This window comes from Xiphophorus maculatus, chromosome 11 (assembly GCF_002775205.1).
Source record: "Xiphophorus maculatus strain JP 163 A chromosome 11, X_maculatus-5.0-male, whole genome shotgun sequence".
Taxonomy (NCBI): Eukaryota; Metazoa; Chordata; class Actinopteri; order Cyprinodontiformes; family Poeciliidae; genus Xiphophorus; species Xiphophorus maculatus.
In genome coordinates this window covers 32,168,828-32,193,821 of record NC_036453.1, presented here as the reverse complement: position 1 = coordinate 32,193,821, position 24,994 = coordinate 32,168,828, and the positions used below count along the sequence as shown (strand labels likewise).

Sequence of the window (24,994 nt, the reverse complement as noted above, 5' to 3'; positions counted from 1 at the left end):
AACATTATTTATTTATCTTTAGAATACAAAATTAAAAAATAGAATTTATTAGATGTAAAGTAGTGTTGCAACACACTCATAAAGAGTAGGTGGCGGTATGCACCTTAAAATTGTTTGCGATCCCCATAATAGAAAAGAAGAAGATTTTTAACAAAACATTTATTGTACAATAATTTAACAACTAACTGTTGCATAACCAGGTCAAAAAACTATAAAAACAATATTTACATTAGCAGTTTGTTATATTTTAGTTCTTCCTGATCAGAAATGGTGCACAAAACACTCTTAAAACCCCACTAGATAGATAGATAGATAGATAGATAGATAGATAGATAGATAGATAGATAGATAGATAGATAGATAGATAGATAGATAGATAGATAGATAGATAGATAGATAGATAGATAGATAGATAGATAGATAGATAGATAGATAGATAGATAGATAGATAGATAGATAGATAGATAGATAGATAGATAGATAGATAGATAGATAGATAGATAGATAGATAGATAGATAGATCATCACGAACCATACTCCTTACCAGTAAGTGGCGGTAATGCTACTAACAGTTTGTTGCCAACCGCCAGTAAAACCAACAAGAAGAAGAAGACGTCACCTTCTAATCAACACTAGAAGAAGAGAGTAGGCGGACTCCGCTTCGCTTCCTTTCAAGGTTATGGTGATAGAACTCTGTTTCTGTGGGCTTAGAGACAGTAGATTTGGATTGATATCATTGCAGGGAATCAATATGACAGCAAAACTTAATAGAAAAGCGGCGCATGGTGGATAAAATGTTAATAACTCTGTGCTATGTCTATATGTGGGTCCGTTTTCACAAGTGTTACTCGGTGCTGATCCGCAACAGTCTGTCCAGGCTGAGGAGCAGGAAGAACAGCCTCTGTCTCAGCTTCTGTTCCGGCTCCAGCTCGGTCTCTGCGCCCCCCACAGCTCCGCCCCCAGGACTCCACACAGCCGCTCCACATTTCCAGCAGCCGTTTCCTCCCGAGGACAATGTTTTCCTCCAGCTCGGAGACAAGGCCGTCTATGTCACGGAGGCTCAGGTTAGACATGTGAGCTTAGCTGGAGCACAGGTCGCTTTCTGCCTACTTCATGTTCTTGCGAGGAGGAGGGAACGCGCAATAATCTTCTGCTTTCATGGAGAACACAGCAGGTGGAGAAAGTAAAGTGTGTTTTCCAGAAGAGTATGGGTCACAAGATTAGCCCAGAAACATTCAGTACTTCAAAATTTAAACCTATAAGTTGACCAAACTTTTTACAGAGCAAATCAATGTCTTCTTAATGCTCAGGTTATTTGGTAATCGTCAGTTAAAGGCTTACAGATTGTGCTGAAATTTGCTCCGAAAAATCCAAGCGCATTATTTGCATTGATTATTGGTATTTGTTTTTATATTTCTGTGAACACTGATGGCTCAGTGACCATGAAAAACCCCGAGTCACTTCAGACATATTTGTTGCTTTATATACATAAAAAACTGCTGGAATGTTTGTTTTCAGAGTTTTCTGCTTTGTATCTGTAATTAGATGTTCACATACACCACATTCAGATCTGTCTTCTACACGTTTCATATAGATATTAATGTCTTGATTATTTGCTTAAACCCCTGTCACTCTGCATGCTCGCTCAGAGGCCATGAATTTGATTGTGAGGTTAATTAGTCACAAGTCTAAGTGGTAGTGTGTGTGTGTGTGTGTGTGTGTGTGTGTGTGTGTGTGTGTGTGTGTGTGTGTGTGTGTGTGTGTGTGTGTGTGTGTGTGTGTGTGTGTGTGTGCGTGCGTGCGTGTGTGTGTGTGTGTGTGTGTGTGTGTGTGTGTGGGCTTGCATGTTTGTTTGTTCTGGGCCCACACTTGCATGTTGTTACAAAAACCTATTGTGGAAATGACTAGAGAAAAGTAGAAGTAATTATGGTGAATTTTGCTTTATTTTGTTAGAAGCAGAGAATAGGACAATATCACAGGCACCTTTTCTTCACTGTTTTAATACTATTTTAGGCTTTTGGCTTCAGTTAAATCCTAAACATTGATGGAGTGGTTATTGTTTCATCTTTACAAAAAAAGATCACTTATGAAGAATAATTGTTCCATCGTAGCATGCATTCATAATCCAATTTTTATCATTTGGACTTAACTTTAAAAACTTTTCCATTTTTGTAATCTGATTCAAAGGCTATTAGACTGTTACATATACCTTAAGAAGACTTAAACCAGTCCACTATAAAATAAGCCTCTCTACACAGCTAGCTGGATGGACAAGTTGATACAGCTGCCATGTAAAACACATTAATACTCCACTTGAAATTTAGTTGACATTTATAAATGTAGTAAATGTATTTGTTTTTAACACCTGATTGTCACAAGCTACAGTGTCTTTACAAAGCTATTCACATTTGAGGGTTTTTTTTCAAAACCCCGATTCATTTTTATTCCTCTTCTGTTGGGAGCCACTTTGTTGTTAGTGTGTAAACATTAATACATTGTAGGTTGTACTTGTAACATCACAAACTCTGATGATTTAACGGATGTGAGCCAAAATTCTGGAATAATCCTCTTTATTCCTTCCTGTGATGTTCCCCCAGGCGTGTGATGACCTCAGCCAATGGACTGTTCTTGGATCCTGTTTAATTGATGCTCAACGAATAGATAATATTTCATTCATAATAGAAGCTGCAGAGAACCAAGTGGGATATCCTCCTGCAACAAATAAGCAAGTAAGCGCCACATCTTTCAAATTTAAGAGTTACATGACAAGAACATGTGGATAAGTAGGTTACCTGAAAAATGAATTCAAAGGGTTAAGAAACAAAGTCAAAATGATGAGGGAAAAAAAAGAAAAAAAATCATCTACTACCAAAAGAACAATAAAATGCAAAGATAATGAGATTTTATTAAATAAGAAAGGATGCTACTCTGCCCGGCTTTCTAACCAATATGGCCAAACAGATTTGCAAAAGCAAAGGAGGTGGATTAGCAGTGCTTGCCAATAACTGATGATGGCCCCCAGGACAGGTTATTGTGGAATATTCTCTCTGCTTTCCCAAAATTCAGCTGTTAACATGTTATGACAGTTGTGAGACTGTTGTAGTCTTCAGTCAGAGGCCTCTTCAGATTTGCTGCAAGATTGACTGCTACTAGAGATCTTTCCAGTCTACAGCATCACCAACTGCTTGAAGATTCTTTGATGATATGAGTTATAACATTTAATTTCCCCTTTGGGATAAATAAAGTATTTATGATTTGATTTAAATTGTAGATTTTTGTGTTGGAAAACAATTCAATTAGATGTTATTGTGTATGAAGGAGTAATAGGAGTAATTCATGTTTTTTTTCTTTTTTTTTTTATGCAGGTGCTGAAGTGGTCTGACTACTGTTTCCCCCTGGCCTTCAGCCCAGGCCAGCCATTCAGGGCAGTGGCACAGACTAGTCTAGATAACTTCAGCCGTCTTGGGGTCGCTTTTATTGAAGATCGCCTTCAACTGGACAGTGGACTGGTGCCTTCAAAGATAGTCCGTATGTTGCCCTTCACTGCATATTGTCATTAGCCACTAGTTGCAGAAGAGAATTACCACATGAAAAAATAAGCTGTTATGAGTGTTGTCTGTGCAACATGTGCAATACGTGATTGGCTTACTGGTGGGATTGTTCAAGGTAGGTCAGTAACCATAGTTTTTATCAGGTGTATTGGGGATATTAATTGTTAACATGGTGTGAAAAATAACTAGTTTTCACTTACTGAGCTTGTCAGCCCCAACTTACCTTTATGAGTATGAAGATATTTATTCTATAAAATCTAACTTGGCTGTTTTTGACCTGCAAATTTTGGTTGTTTTATGACCAGTAAAAATGTCACATGTCAAAGTGTTTCCCATTAGTCTGGCAGAAGGAAACTGAACTTATGCTTTAATGTTTGGTTCAGAATGTTACAGCTTTGGGACAACCATAATGCTGCTTAGACTAGCACACTAAACCCAAGTTCGATTAAAGATTGAGGCGCAACTAAACTCCTTACTGAAAATTCACATTAAAGTGAGAGTTGGGATGTTTTAAAGTAAGATTTTCTTGAACGCTTATGACCTGCCAGTAACTTAGTAACCAGCAGTACTAAGTTACTGCAGTAACAGTCAATATACAGATTGATTGACTCAACCAGAGAAAGTATTGTTTAATCCCCTTTTTTAACAATAACATTCTAGTTAATAAATCCTTGTCAGTCAAACACTTTTATTAGGCATATGCCAATGAGGGTATCGTGTATTGATTGTTTTAGACTGTACCCTCTGGGGTCAGCATATCACATCAGGGTTGTGTGTTGGATGTTGCTCAACTTTATATAAACTGGGTAAGGTTGTGCTCGGCTTGTCTATTCAGTCGTAGTTGTACCTTCATTATATCACAAGATGTCGCTGGTCTTTGACCCAGTTGCTACAAATGTAAACAGCAACACTGCATTTTTAGGACTCTGTGAGAAATATTTTACTATTTAAAGCCTTTGTGTACACAGAATGAAAGCTTTATGTAGTAGTGGGTTCATCTTTTAAAATCATTTAAGTGGTTTTATCATGTCAGTGGCATTTTAATGGGTTCTGCAGTGGGTTCAGATTTTTATCGGTAATGACACTAACTCACATTAATTTTGTTTGTAAATGACCACAGAGTTTTGTGTCAGTAGCGTTCTCATTTTATCCTGATCTTGGCTTAAAGAATCGTCTGCCTGAAGGGCTGTTATTTTACTGACTTGTTCTACATCTTGTTGGCTGGAAAGCTAATTTCTGTTTGCTGATCCTTAGGCGGTTAAAAAGAAAACAAGTGAAAAAGACTTTCACACATTTTTTTACTCACTTTTTTTGTATTTCTGCTGAAAGAACCTAAATATTGTTTTAGGAAGCATCCATGTTTGAAATCTAACCTGATGATAAAAAGAAAATATATTTTCTGTCATACCTTTAAATGTCCCCATGTTAATTTATTCTATTGAATATCAATATGTCATATGACTGACTATGATTGATGCATTTTGGCTTTTTTTATGTAGCTGTTTTGCTCCAAGACAGCACTTTCAGTAAGGTGTTGGAACTGCAGTGTCTTGAGAGGCCACAGCCTGTGGGGGCGCTCTTACTTTCGTCCACTACTCCTGAGGAGGGTCTTTGTGAGTCAATCTCTCAGCTGTTGCCTGCTGACCAGCAGAACCTGCACTTCCGTAAAGGTAGTCTCCTGTTACCCCCTGAGGCAAAGAAGAGGCTGCAGGAACGGCGGGGATCAGAGCCTCTGCCCAACTCTCAAACTGTTCATTTGGAATCCCATCATCACCACATGGAGGGCTATGGACACCACCTTCATCTCTCCAGCTGCCATGAATGTTTAGAGCTGGAGAACAGCACCATCCTTTCTGTCAAATATGCCTCGGCTGAGAACATTCCAGATCTACCTGATGACACCTCTGTGGGGGTGGATAGTGTGGATGGGTGTCTGGCTGAACTAGAACATGATTCTTCAGGGTTTTTTGGAAAAGCACCAAACATTCTTGTGTACACAGGTGGATGTGAGGAACGTTTCCAAGCAATTTATCAGCTTTTGTTAGACTGCATAAATGTGGAAAACAACACTATTTATCCCCTCCTGCAAGAACAAGCACTAAGTGACCCATGGCTGGACAACACCAGGCTTCTGGTTTTGGCAGAAGAGGAATCATTGACTGCTGAGCTTCAGACCCGCTTTCTTACTTACTTAAGTAAGGGTGGGAAGGTGCTAGGGCTGGGCTCCGCTTTGTGCCCAGCAGGTCTCCATCTGGAAGTTAAGGAAGAACAATGCCTCCAGTGTAGGAAGTTGATCTTCACCAGAGAAGACAGCACAGAGCTGGAAGCAACCATTCTGGCAAGTGGAAAGGTCTACATTCGGGATCCTCAGGGAGGAGGGGAAGTGGAGCTCTGGGGGGAGCTGAGAAGTGACGTCGCCAACCAGAGAGAAATGGTTATTGTCAGGCTAACCCATGGAGCTGACGGTGGGGAAGCTGTCTTCTGTCAGGTAAAGATATTATACATAAGGAGTGCAAATGTTAATGGTACAAATTTTAACATCAGGACAACAGTTACATGTTTTCAGGTTTTATGCTGCTGGGTTGGAACCAGGTTGGAAGTGGACCTTCAAAATGCAAAATGTTTCAAAATGTAAAAGACAAGCTCCCAAAGCTCCTGTTCACAATCCCCGTCCGACACTTTTAGGAGAATCACATTCATTCTAAAGGTGTTTAAGATGGATGGGAGTGGATATTTACGAGCCAGGCAGGGATTGTGAAGTGCAGCGTTGTTCTGTTAAACAACCCACTCTTTGCTAAATAGGAGACAATCCTCAGTCTAGAATGATATTGCTGCTAGGTGTCCATGTCCTCAGCAGAATTAAATTAAAATAATGGTCTTGCTGTATCCAATTTAGCTTTGCTTTGCACCTCAAAAACAGAAAACAGTTTTACATTTTGCATTTGCATTTGATTTTGACTTTTTAAAACTACAGAGTTAAACTTTTGATCAGATGTTTGCTCCTGTGTTTTTTTTTTGTTTTTTGTCATTTTACATTTTGAAGTTTAAGTTACAAGCAAGCTGGTTATGATTCACCAGTGAACCTGATTCGGTAACTTCTCTGGTGCTAAGGTTTTGATCAGGAGAGTTTTTGATTTGCTAAGATGCATGTAATTGTAAAGGTTTGTTAGGTGTTGTATCTCAGATCATCTGCTCTTATTTTTGCTACCCTTCAGATGCTGTAGCAGTAGGTAAAGAATTCTAGTAATAACTGGTACAATGATCATAGAGCCACACAAATCAGACCAAAAAACACAAATATCAGACAGTAGGGAAGTTACTTTAAATGTATGCTCCATACCATAAGCACATCTTCAGAAAGCCTTCCCTTTATTCCTACAAAAGTGTGACATAGAGCTGTTAGTACAAATTTAGTGAAACATTCCTGCTTTACTTTGACTGGTTTTGTTTGCATCTGATAAACTAGGAGAAAATTCATTGTGCATTTGCGAGTTTATTGCATTTTATTGAAATACAACTTGAATGCTCTTTTCAATTGTCAAGACATTGACAATTTTACCCATTATGTAGCCATAATTTCCAGCAAATATGACCAGAAATTTATTTATTTTTACTTTATTATTCAGTCTGGATCATGTGGCAAGGGTTCACATACAGGAAATCAGCCCTGGCTGGAGTTTGGTGCATTTATGGTGTTCAAGATAATAATGTATATTTTAAGCAAATAAAATAAATCACATAAAATGAAATAATTAAAGCAGACTAAGGAGGCAATCATCCTGGAAGGAAGGGTTCTAAACCCAGATGGAGGAAAAGAATATCACACCAGCTGTTTCAGTGTCACTAAGACATCAAGGGAACTAAATGTGTCAATTTTTCCAAACTCTCAATATTAACTCTCTTCTGAATTTTTTGATTTTGCAGCCCTATTTTCTACTTGATCTGTTGGACTGTCTGTTAAAAGATCATTTTAATCGTGATATGTGTATGTATGTTTCTTTAGGTTCATTTTGACATTGCATCCTACTCAAAGAAAATGGATTCAAAAGATTTCGATGAGCTGAAGGTCAGCAATGCACTGCGATATGAAATTTTGACAGAAGTCCTTAATTCCTTGGGAGTCAGCTGTGAACCAAGCCAGACTCCTGCCCCAAGTCCTGTCTACCTGCTGGCCACCTCCCAGGTATGTGACAAGTGAAAATTTTCCTCACTGTGAAAAAGTGTCCCACATCATTATACTATGGTATAATGAATTTTTGCCAGCAAAGGAACTAAGCTTGGGATTCAGAGTTTTTCTGGCTTCTATGTTCGAGTCCATGTGCATTCAGAATGTGAGCAGTTATGTTTATGGACACTGTGAACAGGAGTGTTTCAAATGCAGATCACACTGTAATTGGAAGATTGTTAAAAAATCTAAAAGAATTAAAAAATCAGAGAAGATAATTACTTTTGCTACTTTTTATTACATTACTATATTTTTGTTCTCCATTCCCATCTTCAAGTACAACTAGTGGTTAATTTATTCTTCTGATATTTTTCATAGTACACAGATGGAAACAATCTGACTCACTAAGTCCATGCAAAAATCTGAGCAAATCTGCAGAGGAGTGACAGCAGGCCTGTCTACAGAAGGCTTGTATAAACATGAGAGGGCAGTGAGCTAAAGTGTCATCAGCCATTTTAAACATACATTTCCTTCCTGTTCAGTTTAGATAATTGGTCTTAGCTCCTTCTAGTTTTTTTTCCTTTTTTTAACCTTTAAACTGAATATTGTGCATATCATTGAATACAAATGATTTATGGGCAATACCCTGAAGTTTTTTCTCTATTAAAATTATTCCTCTAAATAATTTATCTCCACAAACTCTGCTTATATTGCTCCTTCCTACTTAACCGCCACTATCTAACTAAACCTAGACACATTCACATTCCACTCAGGATGCCAAGGAAAGTTTTCTGAAGTTCCTGGACACATGGGCGGATGAAGATGCTATTGTTCGATTCTCCAAAGCCTCCTTCAGGGTAGGCCCTGAACCACATGAAGGTCCCTCGGACTTTCTGTCCTTGGTCACAGAATCTCAAGAGATGACCCAATTTGTTATGGAGACTTACTGCAAAAATCTGAAGACCAACCATCTGGGAAACACCCTGCTCTACACTGAGGTTACCACTTCTACCATGAACCTGCTGGAAGGGTAACGTCAATTTTACAATGCTTTTTAACACCTGAAATGTCTGTTCAGACCAGGATCTGTTGTTTCATAAAGGCAGTGATTTTAATTTATTGAGTAAAATTCTTTCAAAGCTACGGTTTATTAACTGATCAGAGCCAGACTGCAGCAAACCATTGAGTCTGAAAAGAAGATCATTAAGGCTCAGCTTTCCCTTCATTGGGACTTGTGCAGTTCTGGGGTCAGGGAAAGCACACTTAACCTCTCTGCAGACCCCAGAGCATGGTATGACTCGAGCCGGTGCAGCTTTTAATGATAAATATGAATACATTTTCTAACAGTTTGCTGTGAGTGAGGGCCCAAACAAAGCTGTCAGCTGATCTCCTGGTAATCATTACTGACTTGAAATTGAGAATTTAATTTTATTTTATTTCATTTCAGACAATGAGAGAAAAAAATATTTTTATATATAAATAAATCTAAATGTCTGTTTTCAGATGTGCTTCAGCATTTGATACACAAAGCAAATACATTTAATAATATGGCAGCACCACCTTACTCCATAAGTTCAGCAGGTGTGAGCAGTTTGCATGTTTTTTTCCTATCATATCGCAGATGTTTTTACTACATGGTCTTATTATGACTTCAGGTATCAAATATTTTACAAATTAAGTACTATTTTAAATAATCCATCGATTTATTTATTTTTTCTTCTTGATTATTCAGTCATAGGTGTTTGAGGAAAAATACAAAGATGACATCAACACGCTCAATTGCACAGATTAATATTAGGGATGTACAATATTAGGAAAATAAGCAACATGTGACAGTGAGGGTATAGTTTCTTAATGCCCTTGTAAAACATTTTTAATGCATTAAAAGATCTGAAAACATGATGTCATATTCAATAAAACAGTATACTATTAAACTGTTAATCTATTTCAGTAACTCAGTTCACCAAGTCATTATATAGATTAATTACACACAGACTGATATTTTAAAGTCTTTATTTCTGTTAACTATAATTATTTTCTATTTACATATAATGCAACCCAATATATAAGCTTATAATAATTTGTCAAACCAATTTAAAAGCACATTTTTTAAAACAAAAATGTGGTTTTAATAAAATATATGTTTCATACTTTCTTAAAGGATTTTATTTCAAGAAGGTACTTTTAATCTGATAAGAGAAACTTATTGGATGGTACATTCTAATTCATTGAATTTCAATATTACTGCAGTCCAGAATGTTGATTATGTTGATAAACTTGTGTTTAGAAATCAGGGCTACACAGTTCATTGTGTAGCCCTGATTCACAGACAGTTGATGTTTGAAAGTAGGCCTGTCACGATAAACGATAAATCGATTAATCGTACGATAAATTAAAACTATCGACGTCATTTCAAATATCGGCATTATCGTCTCTTCCAGCCTTTTTCTCTGTTTGTTGATGACACTGAATGAAAAAAAGCTCAACTCCGGTGCTCTCCACTGACCCTCCCTTCCTCATTTCCTTAGTGTAAAGCCCAGCGCACACGATCGTCGATTGTCGGCCCATTTTCAAAACCTGACAGACCACACATTAGCCGACAGAAATCCTAGGTATAACGGTTCGATCGGTTCGGTCCTGCCTTGTGGTGTCCAACAATGGGCACAAAATAATGGCTGCAAGTTCAGTGAACTAAATTTAAAACCAGGCATCAATCAATGCTTTACTACAATCTACCTGCAATGCATGTTGCTAGTGTCAGAGTAAAGTCCTGACTGAATGAAAATCATTAGAACCTATTTACGTCACGTTAACGAAGAACAGCTGAAAAGTTACCGGGTTTATCAACTGCGGTAGCAATTTCGCTCCAACTCCTCCTCTTGTCATTTCTATATTCTTTGCATGTTGAATAAACATTAATGTTGTTTCCACATATCATCTCCAATGTCAGCTGGACTTCGGGTTGCGCCGTGTCAGCTGTTTAGGATTCCCCGATGTAATTTCCCCTCAGAAAACACGGAGGAGAATCCTCGCTTTCTGATTGGCTACCTGTCACATTCAACAGGCTGCGTTAAGCTCCCAGTCGGGGAAAAACCCTGATTTAGATCAGAGTGGCAACGACGATCTACCATAACACACCACACAATCTTAGAAAGACCAACGTTTTAAGATTATTGTAAGGGGAAAAATAGGAGCAAAAATCATGTAGTGTGAACTATTGCATCAGGTAGTCGATGTGCCCATCTTCTCTATTTAAATCTAATTATTACTGAAGGGCAACATAATATACAGACTTCATAATCTGCACTCTTTTGGTTGAATGCAGTATTTATTTCCACTTTGGCTTTATGTTGTTTAGTTTTTATCAAGTACATTTTTTGTTAATGGAGACTGAGAAACCATTTTGTTTTTGGTTGTTTTGTTTATTTTGTTTATCAGCTCCAGTGTTAAATATTCTTTTGAAAATAAAGTGCATCTATCTTTGGCAGGAAATCACATGCATTATTACGTCATTTCCATTAAATCAGTGTAAAAAGGTCTTCAGACAATATTATCGTTTATCGCAATAATTTTTTGAGACAATTAATCGCTCAGCAAAATTTGCTATCGTGACAGGCCTATTTGAAAGGGACCTTTATGTTTTTAGAATGGTGCTGATGTTTTTCACTTTACCAGACTTACTGATCATGTATAATGACACACCCTTTCCTCCCTCTGTTGTTTTTCCCTTTAACTGTGTATGTTCTTTCATACACTGCTAAAAGGATAGGCAGGCTGGAACTAATTTATTGCCTCAGTGACCTTTCCACAGCAAATGGACGTTGCTTCTAGCCTCCTTTGTTTGCATCCACACATGTGGGTAGGGGTGGTGTCTTGAGTGGGTCAGTCGGGCTGCAGGTGGCATCAATTAAAACTGTCAGAAAGTTTGAAAAATGGGCTCTGGAGCGGCATTGAGTTGATTGGAACAGACATAGTTGTCATTAAGGTTATAGGGAAACTAAAGCTGGGTGAATGAGTACAGCAAATAACCCCAGATCTGCTGCTGCAGTTTGATTTCACTGACAGGGCTACAGATTCCAGATGCCCCTCTCAAGCAACCCTTGATTAATGTTATTATTAAGAATCTCTGTTTCATGTCTTCCAGTATTTGCATTGATGTATTGATAATACTGGATATTTTCAGGCAAGCCCTCTTTTTTGGCACATATACAGTTTTGAAAAGAGCTAAGCTGGACTCGCAATGTCAAATTGAGCTAAATGTAGCATTTAGCCAGTAGTGTTGTTCGAATAAATATTTAGGTAAAGACTAAATTAACAACCTGTGAAAAATCTGCCATCCTGTAGAAAACCTTTTAAAAATGAAACTCCTTATATAGAGGCTGGCAATTTTTCAGATGGCTGTAAAATATATTGCATGACTGTGTTGTCCAACAAGAAATATAAAGTTTTGAGTGGTGACTTCTGCATTATAGGAAATTATTAAACCTTCAGATAAAAATACTCCTGCTCTCATGGTGCATTGTGTCTTTGTTTAAGGAGAGGAGTAAACCACGAGACATTTAATAAAGATTAAATTAAAAATCCTCCAGCTGCAGCTGATCCAGAATGCTGCTGCTGGCGTTCTCACTAAAACCAGGAAGATAGAGCACATAACACCAGTTTTAAAGTCCCTCCACTGGCTCCCTGTAGCTCAAAGAATAGACTTTAAAATACTGTTGTTATAGTTTACAAATCACTGAGCGGCTTAGCACCACAATACATTAAAGATCTGCTGTTGTTGTATCAACCTTCCAGACCTCTCAGGTCTTCCGGTTCTGGTTCTGCTCTGCATCCCCAGAACCAGAACCAAACGAGGAGAAGCAGCTTTCAGCATCTATGCACCACAAATTTGGAACAAACTTCCAGAAAACTGTAAAACAGCTGAAACACTGACTTCTTTTAAATCCCAACTAAAAACCCACCTGTTTAGAATTGTATTTGAAATGTGATCAATTACAAATTTATTGATGGAACTTGATTGCATTGTGTTTCTGTGTTTGTAATGATGTAAAGCACTTTGAAATGCCTTGCTGCTGAAATGTGCTATACAAATAAAATTTGATTGAGTGATTGATTGATTAATTGACACCATGTATCTGGGAAAAAAACAGTACCGGCTTTATCATCTAGAATTGGTTAAGACTTTAGAGAGATGATGCATGCAGCTACAAAATATCTCTTAACTCTTGACCACAACATCTATTGCACAACATTACTTTGCTATCTAAAAGGCTCTTCACTGTTACATGAAGAATGTTTAAGCCAATGATGTCATTGGACCAAAAATTCAGTTTATTTTCTTTGAAAAGGTGAGACTTGTTAAAAAAAAATGGAGATAGTACAACTTCAACAGCAAACATTTTAGCCAAAGCTGTATAACCTTAATGTCCACACAGTAGTTTTATTTTTCTAGTTGAGTTTAGTGTCACAAACATCAGGTAGAACATAAGTGTTTTTCATAGCAACGACTTGACTTTGGTAAATGTGTCTCACTAGTAAACTGAAAGTTCACAGTAACATGAGTGTTTAATTCATCTGTCATATAAAACCTTTGAACCATCATTCTTGATTAGGGCTGCAAACAATTAATCGACTTATTATTAGTTGCCTAGTAATTGTTTATTAGATTAAAATAGCTTCTAATGGATTAACTAATAACATCCGCTTAGACCTTCTATCATCATTGTAGATTGGTTGCCATCCAGCAGACACTCTTTAGGGAAGGTTTTCTCTAGTGGGGTTCTCACTTATGTTTGTTGACGTCCCAAAGTCTTAGGAATGCCTTGTAACCCTTTCCAAACGGATAGATGTCTATTACTATTACTAATTTTATCTATTACTAATTTTTCTTTCAATTTTGACATTTTTTAGATGATATGTGACTTTTTAAATTCTGTCATCAGATAGCTTTTTTTGAGAAGCCTTGTTATATCTGCAGATGAGATGATTGTATTGTGATAGAATGAGTTGTACTGATTTGACTCCATTTTAGACGAAATATAAAACATGCAGGACCCGTATTCTCAAAGAATCCTAAGACTAAATCCAGCTCCTAATCATGTCATTATAGAAAAAATCTTAAGAATTTATGGAATTCTACAAGAATTTTACATAAATAAGATAAGTTATGTGTATTGTTTAGGGCCTTCAAGAAAAAGCTTTAACGTGCATCTCTTAGATTACAGATGTAATGGTATTTGTATGAGTTACCAACAAAAGTTGATGCTTTTATAGAATTAGCATGTTTAATGTCTTTCTGCACTGACATTTCTGGTGCACTTCATTGAGCTCAACCTCTGCCCCAATGGTCTCTGCACAATAAAGATTACATTAGTAATAAGTACATAGTGGTAATGTGTTGGTTGATTTGGCCTATTTATCTCATTAAGGTTCTGTGACGATGGACACCTTTTAGACAATGAACAGGTTATTTCTACAATGCTCACAAATTGACATGAGCATCTTTAGGCCGTTATCGAGACAAAAATACTGTTCAAATAAGTGTAATAAGTAAGTATTACACTTCAACAGACCATCTGATTGGTCAATTAGCACCAGAGCTCCTTGGTTTTTTAGCATTTTTTTAACATTAAGAAGCTTGACATGCCAGCCAGCTAGTTGTAGCTTCAGCATGTCTCTAATTGGCAGCTTACTTTATATACTTTATAACAAATATGTGGTTTTATGGCGATTATGCCTTGTCTTTATAAAGTGTTTCTATTAATATGCTTTGTTTTTTTATTTGTGATATGGATTGAAAACTAAAGTTATGTAGTTGTTGAAAAAATGTAAAATATTTTCTGCAATAAATAGATGCTGCTGGTCCTGAGTTGAAGTAGAAATATTTATTTAGCAGAGAGCGCACTTGGCACATCCACAAAGTATAATGATTCTTTTCCTGCTCTGCTAAATTTGATCCTTATGCCTGGAGCAACACTTGCACTGCTGACTTCTACTCAAACTGCTAAGAAATCAATGAGGCCCCTTTTACAAATCTGTTTTGTATGTGATCTACGCAAAAACTGACCGACATTTTTTAGGCAGGATTGCTTATTTTGAGAACACATCTTGTGTTTAAAAGCTATGTTTTCTGTCAACATGGCTTTTAAACAGTTTAATCGTGAAACAGAAAGGTTTTGTTGTAACACAAAATGTTTGTTTTTTTCTTTGTTTGTGTTGTTTTCTTAAAGGTTTCCATAAAGAATTTTGATTCCTTAACTGTAGCATCTTGTGTAGCATCTTTGGTCAATCAGCTCTGGCCATCTTGGAGCTTTGCTTAAAGGGGCCTTGCTTTTTATGGAAGGTCACCTCTAGGCTGTCTAGTGGTCTCTACTGGCATTGGCCTTCGATTGAATGTCTTTGGTGATCCCCTCACTTGGACTCCTGAACTAAATTGTAAGCAATTAAACAAAATTCTAGAAGATTAAAGATTGGCCAGTAGGAGAATCTCATGGTAAAAAGCCACAGTTTCACAATATTAACCCCAAGATAACGTAATTAACTTGTTTTTATTGAACACAAAAAGACCAAATATTTCCATTGTTCCTGCTAAAATAATTTTATTACAGAGACAGTATTATTGTTAATTAAAAGCACCTAGATTAGACTTTTTGCAATCAGCTGTTTCATTTAACCATAAGAATAGATTACCATTAAGTGTTTTTCTTTTAAAAATTCTTAGAAAAAGCAGGAGTTTGGGGGCAAAATTTGGGTACAATTTGAGCTGAGTCGTTGCTGTTTATGCATAAAAAGTGGGCCAAAATAATTTCAACAACAAAAATCTTTCAATCTGCACAATACCCAGAATCAGAATGAAAATATTTTTTTAAAAGGAGTTTTCTTTTCAGAAGATGTTTTATGCAATACCTTTATGCAGCTTTTTTTGTTTTTTTGCGGCGCTAGTGGCTCGTATTTTTTTTTGACAGTAGGCAGACAGGAAGGAGGGTGAGGAGAGGGGGGAAGGCATGCAGCAAAGGTCGTCGGGACCGGGAGTCGAACCCGCGATGTCCGCGTCGAGGACTAAGGCCTCCAAACGTGGGGCGTGCTAACCTTAATTATGTTACACTGATCAGCAACTTCCGGGTCTAGACTGGATGCTGAAGCACGTGAAGCGGGAGCGGCCGCGGAAATTGCGCATGTACCGCATGCAAATAATGACAAATAGAAAATGCAAATAGGCCCGGCCGATGTCCCGCCCCCGAGAGCAATATACTCCACCGTGATTGGTAAGTTCGTTCAGCTCTGCACACAACACTGAAAAGTGCCAATTATATCAAACTCGCGGGCCGCACTAACATTAAACTTTCATATTAAGGCGGGGGCCACAAACTATCGTCCCGAGAGCCGCAGTTGGCCTGCGGGCCGCGAGTTTGAGACCCCTGCTGTACACAGACTGATCACATTTATGTCTACATGTGACAAAAACAGAGGAAATGTACTGTTTACATCCAATGGCAATTTCCCCCTCATTTTAGTTTTGTTATATTTATTTATTTTGTGTGTTACTTTATTGTATGGGAATAAATGTGGTTCAATTTCATTGTTGAAGTTTAAACAGTAAGATTAAAATCATGAAAAACATTGAGCTTAATGCTCAAATTAAACAACACTGCACAGAGTCAAATGTTAGTGTACTATGGTGAGTTCTGGTGCTGTGTAATTTCTTATTTTCCACAGAGAAAATTTGAGTGGCTGCCACACATTTTCACAGCAGGTAAAAAGCTGCATAGGGGCGTGCTGTGGTGGCACAGTTGTTTAGGCGCTGTAACGCTTGGGTTGTGTTTAAGGGAGGAGAGGAGGCGGCAGATTCGTCAGGACGGTCAAAAACTCACAACCACACTGGTACTGGGAATTCCACAGTGTTGTCCTTTAATAAATACGCTCTTCACCAACCTTACAAAACCGGTTGAACGGCTGCTATATTCATTTCATTTCATGTATTATCAGACATGAAAATTGAGCAGCGTCCAAACAACCTGTAACATTACTAAAAAGTTAGGGAGCTAACATGTCCGTCTAGCACGTTTCTCCCACGCTCTCTACAGAGAAGCCGTGGCGCATACTTCTGACATCATTAGCAATACTAGAGTATCTTAAAGAGACACTACACAATTACGGCTGTTACAGCGCCTGACTACGGCCAAATATGGTAATAGGCAATCAGAAAGGTTCGGCTGAGGAGACCGTGTGTGTGAATGCGGCCCAGCCTCACCCAGACTCTACCTCCAGCGGCCCCTGGGTAAATTGAGTTTGAGACCCCTGGTGTACAGAAAATGCATGTAAATATTCTCACTGAAAAAGAAAATGGGATGGGATCAGTAGATTAACTCTAAATAGGTCAGAATTGATTCCTAAGGTGGAGAAAACGTAGAGAATCACACATGTCCATAAATAGCTGCACAAAGGAATCCCTCAGTTATTCCAGCTTTGGGCATGTGTCTTTATGAATAGAAGGCATCTGCATTCTGTAAATGTGCAACTTATATGTGAAAAAAACTCCCGTTTAGCCAGTTAAACTATGCTTTTCAAGTTGGAGTTCCACCATTCAGTTTGAATTCTATGTATCTTTTTGTTTGGTGTGATAAAAAACTTTGAGGCACACATTGCATTTCAGTGGGTGATATTGCATTATAGTCCACTGCCATGCAAGGTGTATTCGTATATCCAAAAGAACTGAAGGCCATTTATCAGTAGTGGTAGTGGAGCAGCCATCGCCCACAGATCACTTCCATTAGAAAATTCTAATTTTAGCTGTTCCTCAGTAAACAGGATTATTTTATTTAATCACATTTGTGGATTAGATTGTTCTTTATTGATCTGAATAATCAATGTAAATGTGCTTATGAAAAGAAATCTTGTTTTAAGGTATTTTCTGATGGAAAAAGCAATCATCTTAAATTGAAAGTTAGACCTTTGGCAGTGTCCGAAATGTGGAAGCAGTTGCTAAAGAATGAACTCCTTGCTGCATTTAAACCGAGCTTAAACTCGCTAAAATCCCACAGATATCGATTCTAAAGAGGAGCTATTTTAAACCCTCAGACTAATTTCTGCTTTCACTTTTTCATCTTCCTTCCTCCTGCAGCTGTGTTCAGCTTACCACCCCACCCCCACAACCCTTGCAGGCCACGCCACCTTCAATTCAAACAACACTTCTGTGTCAAAACACTTTATTTCTTCTTGTGAATATACCATTGACGTATGCTTTTTTGCTTTCAATGGACTGTTGGCTAATCTTACTGCATATAGTATAGATAATGTCATGGCATTTTAATGAATTATTTGACCTGCAGTTAAGTATAATGATAACTTCTTACCCTCTACTCTAAATTTATTGGTCTATATATGTTCCAAATACAGACACAAAGATGAACATTTCCTGTTTTCTGAAGTTTTGTCATAGAAAGGTTATACTCTATAGGCGTCATCTGGTCTTTTGATTAGACTTATCTGCGAAGTGAGCTTTACTTGGACCAGTCTTAAACTGATCAACCAACCTAATCATCATAATGACCTAAAAGGCTATGGCTCTCTTGGTCTTTGCTCACCAATAGATTGCATTTGCCTTAATCCCATTTGGAAATGTGAGATTGTACTAACATTTTTCTTTAATTTGATAAGCTCTGCACATTAGTGAGGTTAAATCTGCAGTTCAGCATCAGCCTCTTGTGTATTTTTTTGTTGTTGGTGACAATTCTTCAGTAGCTACAAAGCAACTACTCACCTTCATTGTATGTTTATTATTATACAAATCAAAATTAAAAATAGTGTTAAGTTTTGTTATAATAGAAATTCAATTTCCAACATGTCTTCAAAATAAAGCAAAACAAAAGAAGCAGAAATAGTTAATTGAAGGTGTCATGAAGTCAGATGTCCTAATAACCACAACTATTCACTGGTTTCTCACAGGATGGTGCAGCACTTACCTAAGAACACTGGTTTGATAGCAGTAGCTGCTCGACAAACACAAGGAAGAGGTTAGTGCTAAACATGCAAAAACATCTTTTACACGTAGTGTTTTGAAATACGTTTATTTTCTTGCTTTTTCAGGCCGAGGCAGAAATGCTTGGCTCAGCCCACTAGGCTGTGCAATGTTCACAGTTGGGGTCCAAGTTGAGCTGAACTCCAAGCTTGGTCAAAGAATTCCTTTCCTGCAACATTTGGCTGCTTTAGCCATCGTGGAAGCTGTTCGCACACTTCCTGGATATCAGGTATAAGCTCAGCCCATCTCTTCTAACACTTACATTAATGGATTGCTGTACAGCGTGAAGTTCTGTTTGACTGTGATACCTCTGCAAACCACAATGAGCTAAAAAAAATGTTTTTTTTACATGAATAACATAATGCGTAGCATGGTAACAGCAATAGTCACACTTTGACTTTATTTAAAAAGGGACAATGTACACCAAATGACTTAACTATTTAACATGAGCAGACCGCTGGCACTTCAAGATGAGAATAGAAAGCTTAAGAACATTTAAGAGTCGAAATAAGTAATAATCAATAAAATACACAAAGGAAAACTTAATCCAACAATATCATCACATACAGACATATGATATTATACAAGGTATGTTCAAGCTATGTCGTAAGACAAAAAGCTGAATTGAGACAATTTTGATGGCAAAAATAACAGTGGGGCATAATTTAATGAAGTTATCAAATTAATCAAAGATTTTATAATAAATTAATCATAGTTGATCATATTTTATCTAATGTTAATATTTGACACAATAAAGTTTCCTAATTCTAATAAATTTTGCACAATGACGGAATCAGCAAATAAGCACAATTTCTAGCTCAGTTCAGTGGAAACTGTAATGTTACTTTACTTCCATGGCTTGCCTTCATCCAGCTGTACAATGGCAAATGCAGTTACATTCAAAATGTCATGGCTTGTAAGTGGACAGTTTAAAACTTCATATTGATACTAAATCATGCAACAGTGTTGGGTGAAAAACTAATGGTAAATAGTAAATTGACTGTATTTGCATAACCCTTTACATGGTTTCCCCCAGAAAACTTGCTAAGCCCAGTGGTCAGGGCGCCGAGGCGGTCCACCATGTTTTTCTATTAAAAGATGTTAAGTAGACAGGAAATGTAAAAATATTACTGGGTAATTATATGTTACGGGAAAACATCGCCAGTGAAACAATAGTTAAACCCACAACTAGTCTTAAAAACAACAAATCAAAAAAATACAATTAAAATGAATATCAATTATTTATACATTTGTTAAGTCAGAGGCTCCATCAGGCCCCCCAAGGCTTCAGGGGCCCCATAAATGCTAATATTTTTACACAGACCACAGATATATAAATGTAACGTTTATTTATTGAGATTATCAATGCTGATAAATTTGATTTAATGGTTTCAGAATACATAAACTAAAATATTTTAAATTGTTTAACATTTAAATGTAAGATTTTAAGAAGCTGGCAAGTTTACTTCGTAAAAGTTCAAAGAACAATATTCATAGTTAGATTGTTTTGTTACCATAGCTGCAGTCTGATGCTATTAGTTTAATCTTTGAGTTTGAGCTCTTATCCTAACCCATGGAATTGATCTTATCCGTATATCAACTGAATTGTTGATGTTCTCCTTCATTAAAGGAATGAAGGAATAATGTATTACTATAATACATTATTATAGTAATAGAGTAGGTTAGCCAGGAAATTGACTTAAAACATCATTTAAACTGGCAACTTGATTTTTTTTTTGTATGTTTTTGTTTTGTTGGGTACTCTTTTATTAACTTTAACCATGTTTTAATGTTCATCAGGAAATAGATGTGAGAGTGAAGTGGCCCAATGATATCTACTACAGTAACCTGATGAAGCTTGGAGGAGTTCTGGTAACATCGACTTTTGTAGGATCAACTTTTCATCTGCTTATAGGTAACAACCCAGGGCTGTTAGCAACATTGTCTATGGCTATTGTAATACACAGACATCATAACAAACTACTTCCCTCCTCTCCTTTTTTTCCCTTTTTCCTCTTTAACATTTTGCCTCTAGGATGTGGCTTTAATGTGACAAACAGCAACCCCACAGTATGCATTAATGACCTGATCCAGCAGTACAACACACAGAACGGCTGCAGCCTGGAGCCCCTCAGCTGCTCTCAGTTCATCGCTCTCACTCTGAATTGCCTCCAAACTCTCATCACCAGTTTCCAGCAAAGAGGCCCAGACGCTGTTCTGCCTACTTACTATAAAAGATGGCTTCACAGGTGTGTGCTGCAAACTACTGCCTCTACTGCTTTATTCTCAGTATTCCTTACTGAGAAAAATTAGATAGCCATCATACATGAGCTGCTTCCCAAGACTTCTTTCCGATGAACTGTACTATTTTGCCTGGAACATCTCCAAGCAAAACCCCAGCTCCTTTCAATGTTTAAAAATTTATGGAGGGGGAGAGAGGAGAGAAAGATGTGCAAGTGTGAGCATCGTTCTAGAAACTCCTCTGATGCAGATATTATCAAGCAGAACAAGATATGACCTTTTCAAACACACTCTAGACCAGGGGTGGGCACTCCTGGTCCTCGAGGGCCGGTGTCCTGCAACTTTTAGATGCATCTCTACTTCAACACACCTGAGTCAAATAATGAGGTCGTTAACAGGACTCTGGAGAACTTGACTGCACTTAGGAGGAGATTCAGCTGTTGGATTCAGGTGTGTTGGACCAGGGAGACATCTAAGAGTTGCAGGACACCGGCCCTCGAGGACCAGGAGTGCCCACCCCTGCTCTAGACCACAGGTGTCAAACTCCAGTCCTCGAGGGCCGCAGTCCTGCAACTTTTAGATGTGCCTCTGCTGCACCACACCTGAATAGAATAATTAGGTCATTAGCAAGGCTGGGAGAACTGATCTACACAAGCAGGAGGTAATTAAGCCATTTCATTCCAGCGTTTTTTGTACCTGTGGCACATCTAAAAACTGCAGGACAGTGGCCCTTGAGGACTGGAGTTTGACATCCCTGCTCTAGACGTATGTAAAAAAAATCTGATAATCTTTCTGAAGAAAAAAGAATTATGCTTGTTTGTGCCGGAAGCAATACTGTCAAACAATAACATTTATTTAAATCCACTTCACTCTACACAGGATCATTAGCAGTAGCTCATTTATTGGCAACAAAAGAACAAATATGATAGAATTCAGTGTTCCCAGTTAATAAAATAAGTATTAAACCATATCATACTTCTGAAATCTACTGGTTGCAGTAAGGTGTATCTTTTGTATTGACTCACCTTAAAACAGTTGATCAAGTGCTGTTTCCTGTGTTCTTGTTGAAATCAATCAGTGTTGAAATGTTATTGATCCTGCATTTTTAAGTAAAACTGATTACTTTGAAAACATGAAATTCAGACATAGTTTGATTAGGATTTTGGAAACTGAAAAGAACATGCTGACTTTAAACTGTCTTTGTTTTGGCCACAGTGGGACTCAGGTCCGTCTGTGGAGTGAGGAAGGACCAGAAGCGCAGGTGGTTGGTCTGGATGACAACGGCTTTCTCCAAGTGTGCAGTAAAGAGGAAGGAATGGTCTCTGTGGAGCCTGATGGAAACTCGTTTGACATGTTGAAGAACCTTGTGGTCATGAAGCAGCACTAGGAAAAGCTTCTTTTATTCCTAATAACTTTATACTCACTGAATCAACACCATCATTCAGTGTGAAAGAGGTTTGGTCGAGTAATATTTGAAAGCCAACAGGTTTTTTTAGACATCTGACAAAATCCATATATGCTCCAGTTATATAATGAATTTGCTAAACCTTATTACATTTGCTTCCTGTTTGGAAGGACTACTTTGTAAACTGTTTTTGTTTTTAAAGTGACCAAAAATAGTTGGACCATAACATGAACTTTTTATGGATAGTTGTGGTGGTTTATTTTTGTGTTTTTAGTATTTCATCAGCTGAAACCTGCAGAAAGAAATTGGCTTCAACTGACACTGAACAAAAGCATTTCAAAAAGTTGGATTTTGAGCAACCTAAAAATACTGGAAGTGTTTGAGAACCACAAACACTTCCAGGTTTTGGGGAAGGAGGATGGGTCGTCAAATTGGATGTAATTTTGTGAGAAGTAAAAATTCTGCCTGCACTTTTTGTGCAATGTAGCAACCTGTAAGAGACGCAATAAAAACAATCTCTGTTTCTGATCCAATCACATATCCCCTGAAATGAAACAGAGTGAATGGTTGCTAAAAATACTTTTATTTTACACAAAAACTGTTGCTACTCCTTAAAGTATGCTGACTTACATTTACAGGAACAAGCAGCTTTATACAGCACTCTCCACAATTACAGGCACCACTGGTAAAGTTTTGAAAGAAAGGTTAAAATGAAATGTTATTTACGGTGCCTTGTTGATCCTTGTTCTGATCTCTATTATTACTCTTTCTGTAGAAAAGAACTTCAGCTAAGCTGCTCCTCTCTTACAGTCACTGCCTGCACTATGATTATCAGCACACGTCTGTGCATGAGTTTTCCATTTCCATTTTTTTAAAACAAAAGTGAGCACTTTTCTTCCTCGTCATGGGAACACGAAGTAATGGATTACTTATTAAAACATTTTAGATATTTAGATCAACTTACAAAAAGTAAAGAATACCTACAAAACTGTCACATTTATATCTTTATAAAGAATGAAGAATGCCACTAATTGTGGGTATTTTGTTAAAATGGTTATTTCTAAATACTTTTCCCTTTGAACAAAATAAAGACAATTAAATGACATGTTTATTTGGGGTCCCAGTCATTTATTGGAACTGTGTATTGTCTGGGTCACTGTTGTGTTTCGAATTTTTTATTTTACCAGGTAAAACCAACAAATGTAGCCAGTCTGTTATTTTGCAGTAAATTCTGGAAGAAGAAGCCTCCTTCTCTGAAATGGGTTGATTTTCGTCTGTTACTGTTGCACAGTAACAATAAATAATGCAGCATGTGCTGTGATGACCAAAAGCTAAATAAAGTTTTTTTAGACAATTGTGTGTCCTAAATTTTCTTTTAGGAGAACTTCTAGACACATACCTGATCTCAGCAGTTTTCACAGCTCTCAATAGAAAACAGCATCAGATATTTAACCCCAGATGTTTTAGTCATTTGAGAAAACGGGAGATCCATTTTTGACCACTGACCCCTGATGGGCGTACTTAAAACCCAGTCTTCCAATTTAAAGCAAATCCTTTTATCACTCACCCAATCAGGTCTATGGATGTTGTGGCAGCAGTTTTTGAACAGAATTTACTGTCATCTCCTTTTTGCTTAAATGAAAAGGAAGAGCTCAGCAGAAGAAAGGGGAATATTATTAGAGTAATAGTAAAACATGCTACTTGTTGTTTTGTTAACAGTTTTGGCTTTAGTTGCAGTCATAAATTGTCCTTTGCTTCTTACACTTAAAGACCCTGAAGAATTGCACTGACATGGTGGCAGAATCAACATGAAACCTTCATGTTGATTCTTTTTTCCTCCATGTCCGGATGTGTCCGTGCTATTGACTATTGTAGAAAATAATCTCAATAAAACATTTATTCTACATATTTTTGAAGTCTATTCAGAAACTTTTATTTTGAACCCTGAACATCAAAAGGAAAACAAACCTTTAAAGACTTGGGTAAATATTTATTACACAGCAGCCAGAGAATATCATAATCAAACAACCTACTTCAATCGTGTAATATTTTGACATACAAGCATGAACATTGTGTTATATAAGTTGCCTGGCAAAATAACACTTATTCCAAAATAGGTGAAGATTCTTTTAACTTAATAAGGTGACTTTATTTTTTGGATCAACACACCCAGGTAACCTGTTTGCAAGGTGTAAAATGTGAGGTTTAAAATAATTCATGGTGTGTGTTTTTTGTTTGTTTTTTGGAATGTCAAAAAACTGACCCAAAGATGGGGACATGACAGTCTCTTCTGTGGAACTACTTTGCGACTCCACCAGGGTGTACTTTGACCTGTGTTTGTTATTCCTCACACTTAGCTTAGCCTTTTTGCTTTCAGTAACCTTTTAGTAAGTAGCGCTGTAACTCCTAGCACTTTGTTGCATTGCAGACTTAGTCAAACCTGAACATGATCCCGGTGCTTAACCAGCTGTTCAACTGAAGTATGATTCCTTTTTAGCTTTTAGGGTTTTATATTCATATTTTGCTCTTTTTAACTAAATGCCATGTAATTGTTTTTAGATTCTGTACTTTGCTTGTATTCTGTACATTTTCATCTTGCCTTTTACTTGCAGTGT

At 37.3% G+C, this 24,994-nt stretch overlaps 1 protein-coding gene across 2 annotated transcripts; it reads left to right on the top strand.

Moving 5' to 3' along the window:
* Positions 1 to 614: 614 nt before the first annotated feature.
* hlcs (holocarboxylase synthetase) lies at positions 615 to 23,733 on the top strand. Of its 2 annotated transcripts, XM_005811745.2 has the most exons (11): positions 615 to 1,064; positions 2,598 to 2,729; positions 3,366 to 3,528; positions 5,051 to 6,039; positions 7,555 to 7,734; positions 8,490 to 8,746; positions 18,661 to 18,728; positions 18,802 to 18,962; positions 20,534 to 20,648; positions 20,769 to 20,982; positions 22,190 to 23,733. In XM_005811745.2, the coding sequence occupies exons 1-11, from the start codon at positions 783 to 785 to the stop codon at positions 22,359 to 22,361; spliced, it is 2,733 nt and encodes a 910-aa protein (XP_005811802.1). In that variant the 5' UTR covers positions 615 to 782; the 3' UTR covers positions 22,362 to 23,733. The 2 variants fall into 2 exon arrangements, with proteins under 2 accessions (XP_005811802.1, XP_023197793.1); XM_023342025.1 differs by lacking the exons at positions 615 to 1,064; positions 2,598 to 2,729 and having other exon boundaries at positions 3,510 to 3,666.
* Positions 23,734 to 24,994: the final 1,261 nt, after the last annotated feature.

Coding starts and splice junctions, on each gene's coding strand:
- hlcs (XM_005811745.2), top strand. CDS start 783: ATGGTGGATAAAATGTTAATAACTCTGTGCTATGTCTATATGTGGGTC. Junction 7,735..8,489: donor ACCTGCTGGCCACCTCCCAG/GTATGTGACAAG, acceptor CATTCCACTCAG/GATGCCAAGGAAAGTTTTCT. Junction 8,747..18,660: donor ACCATGAACCTGCTGGAAGG/GTAACGTCAATT, acceptor GGTTTCTCACAG/GATGGTGCAGCACTTACCTA.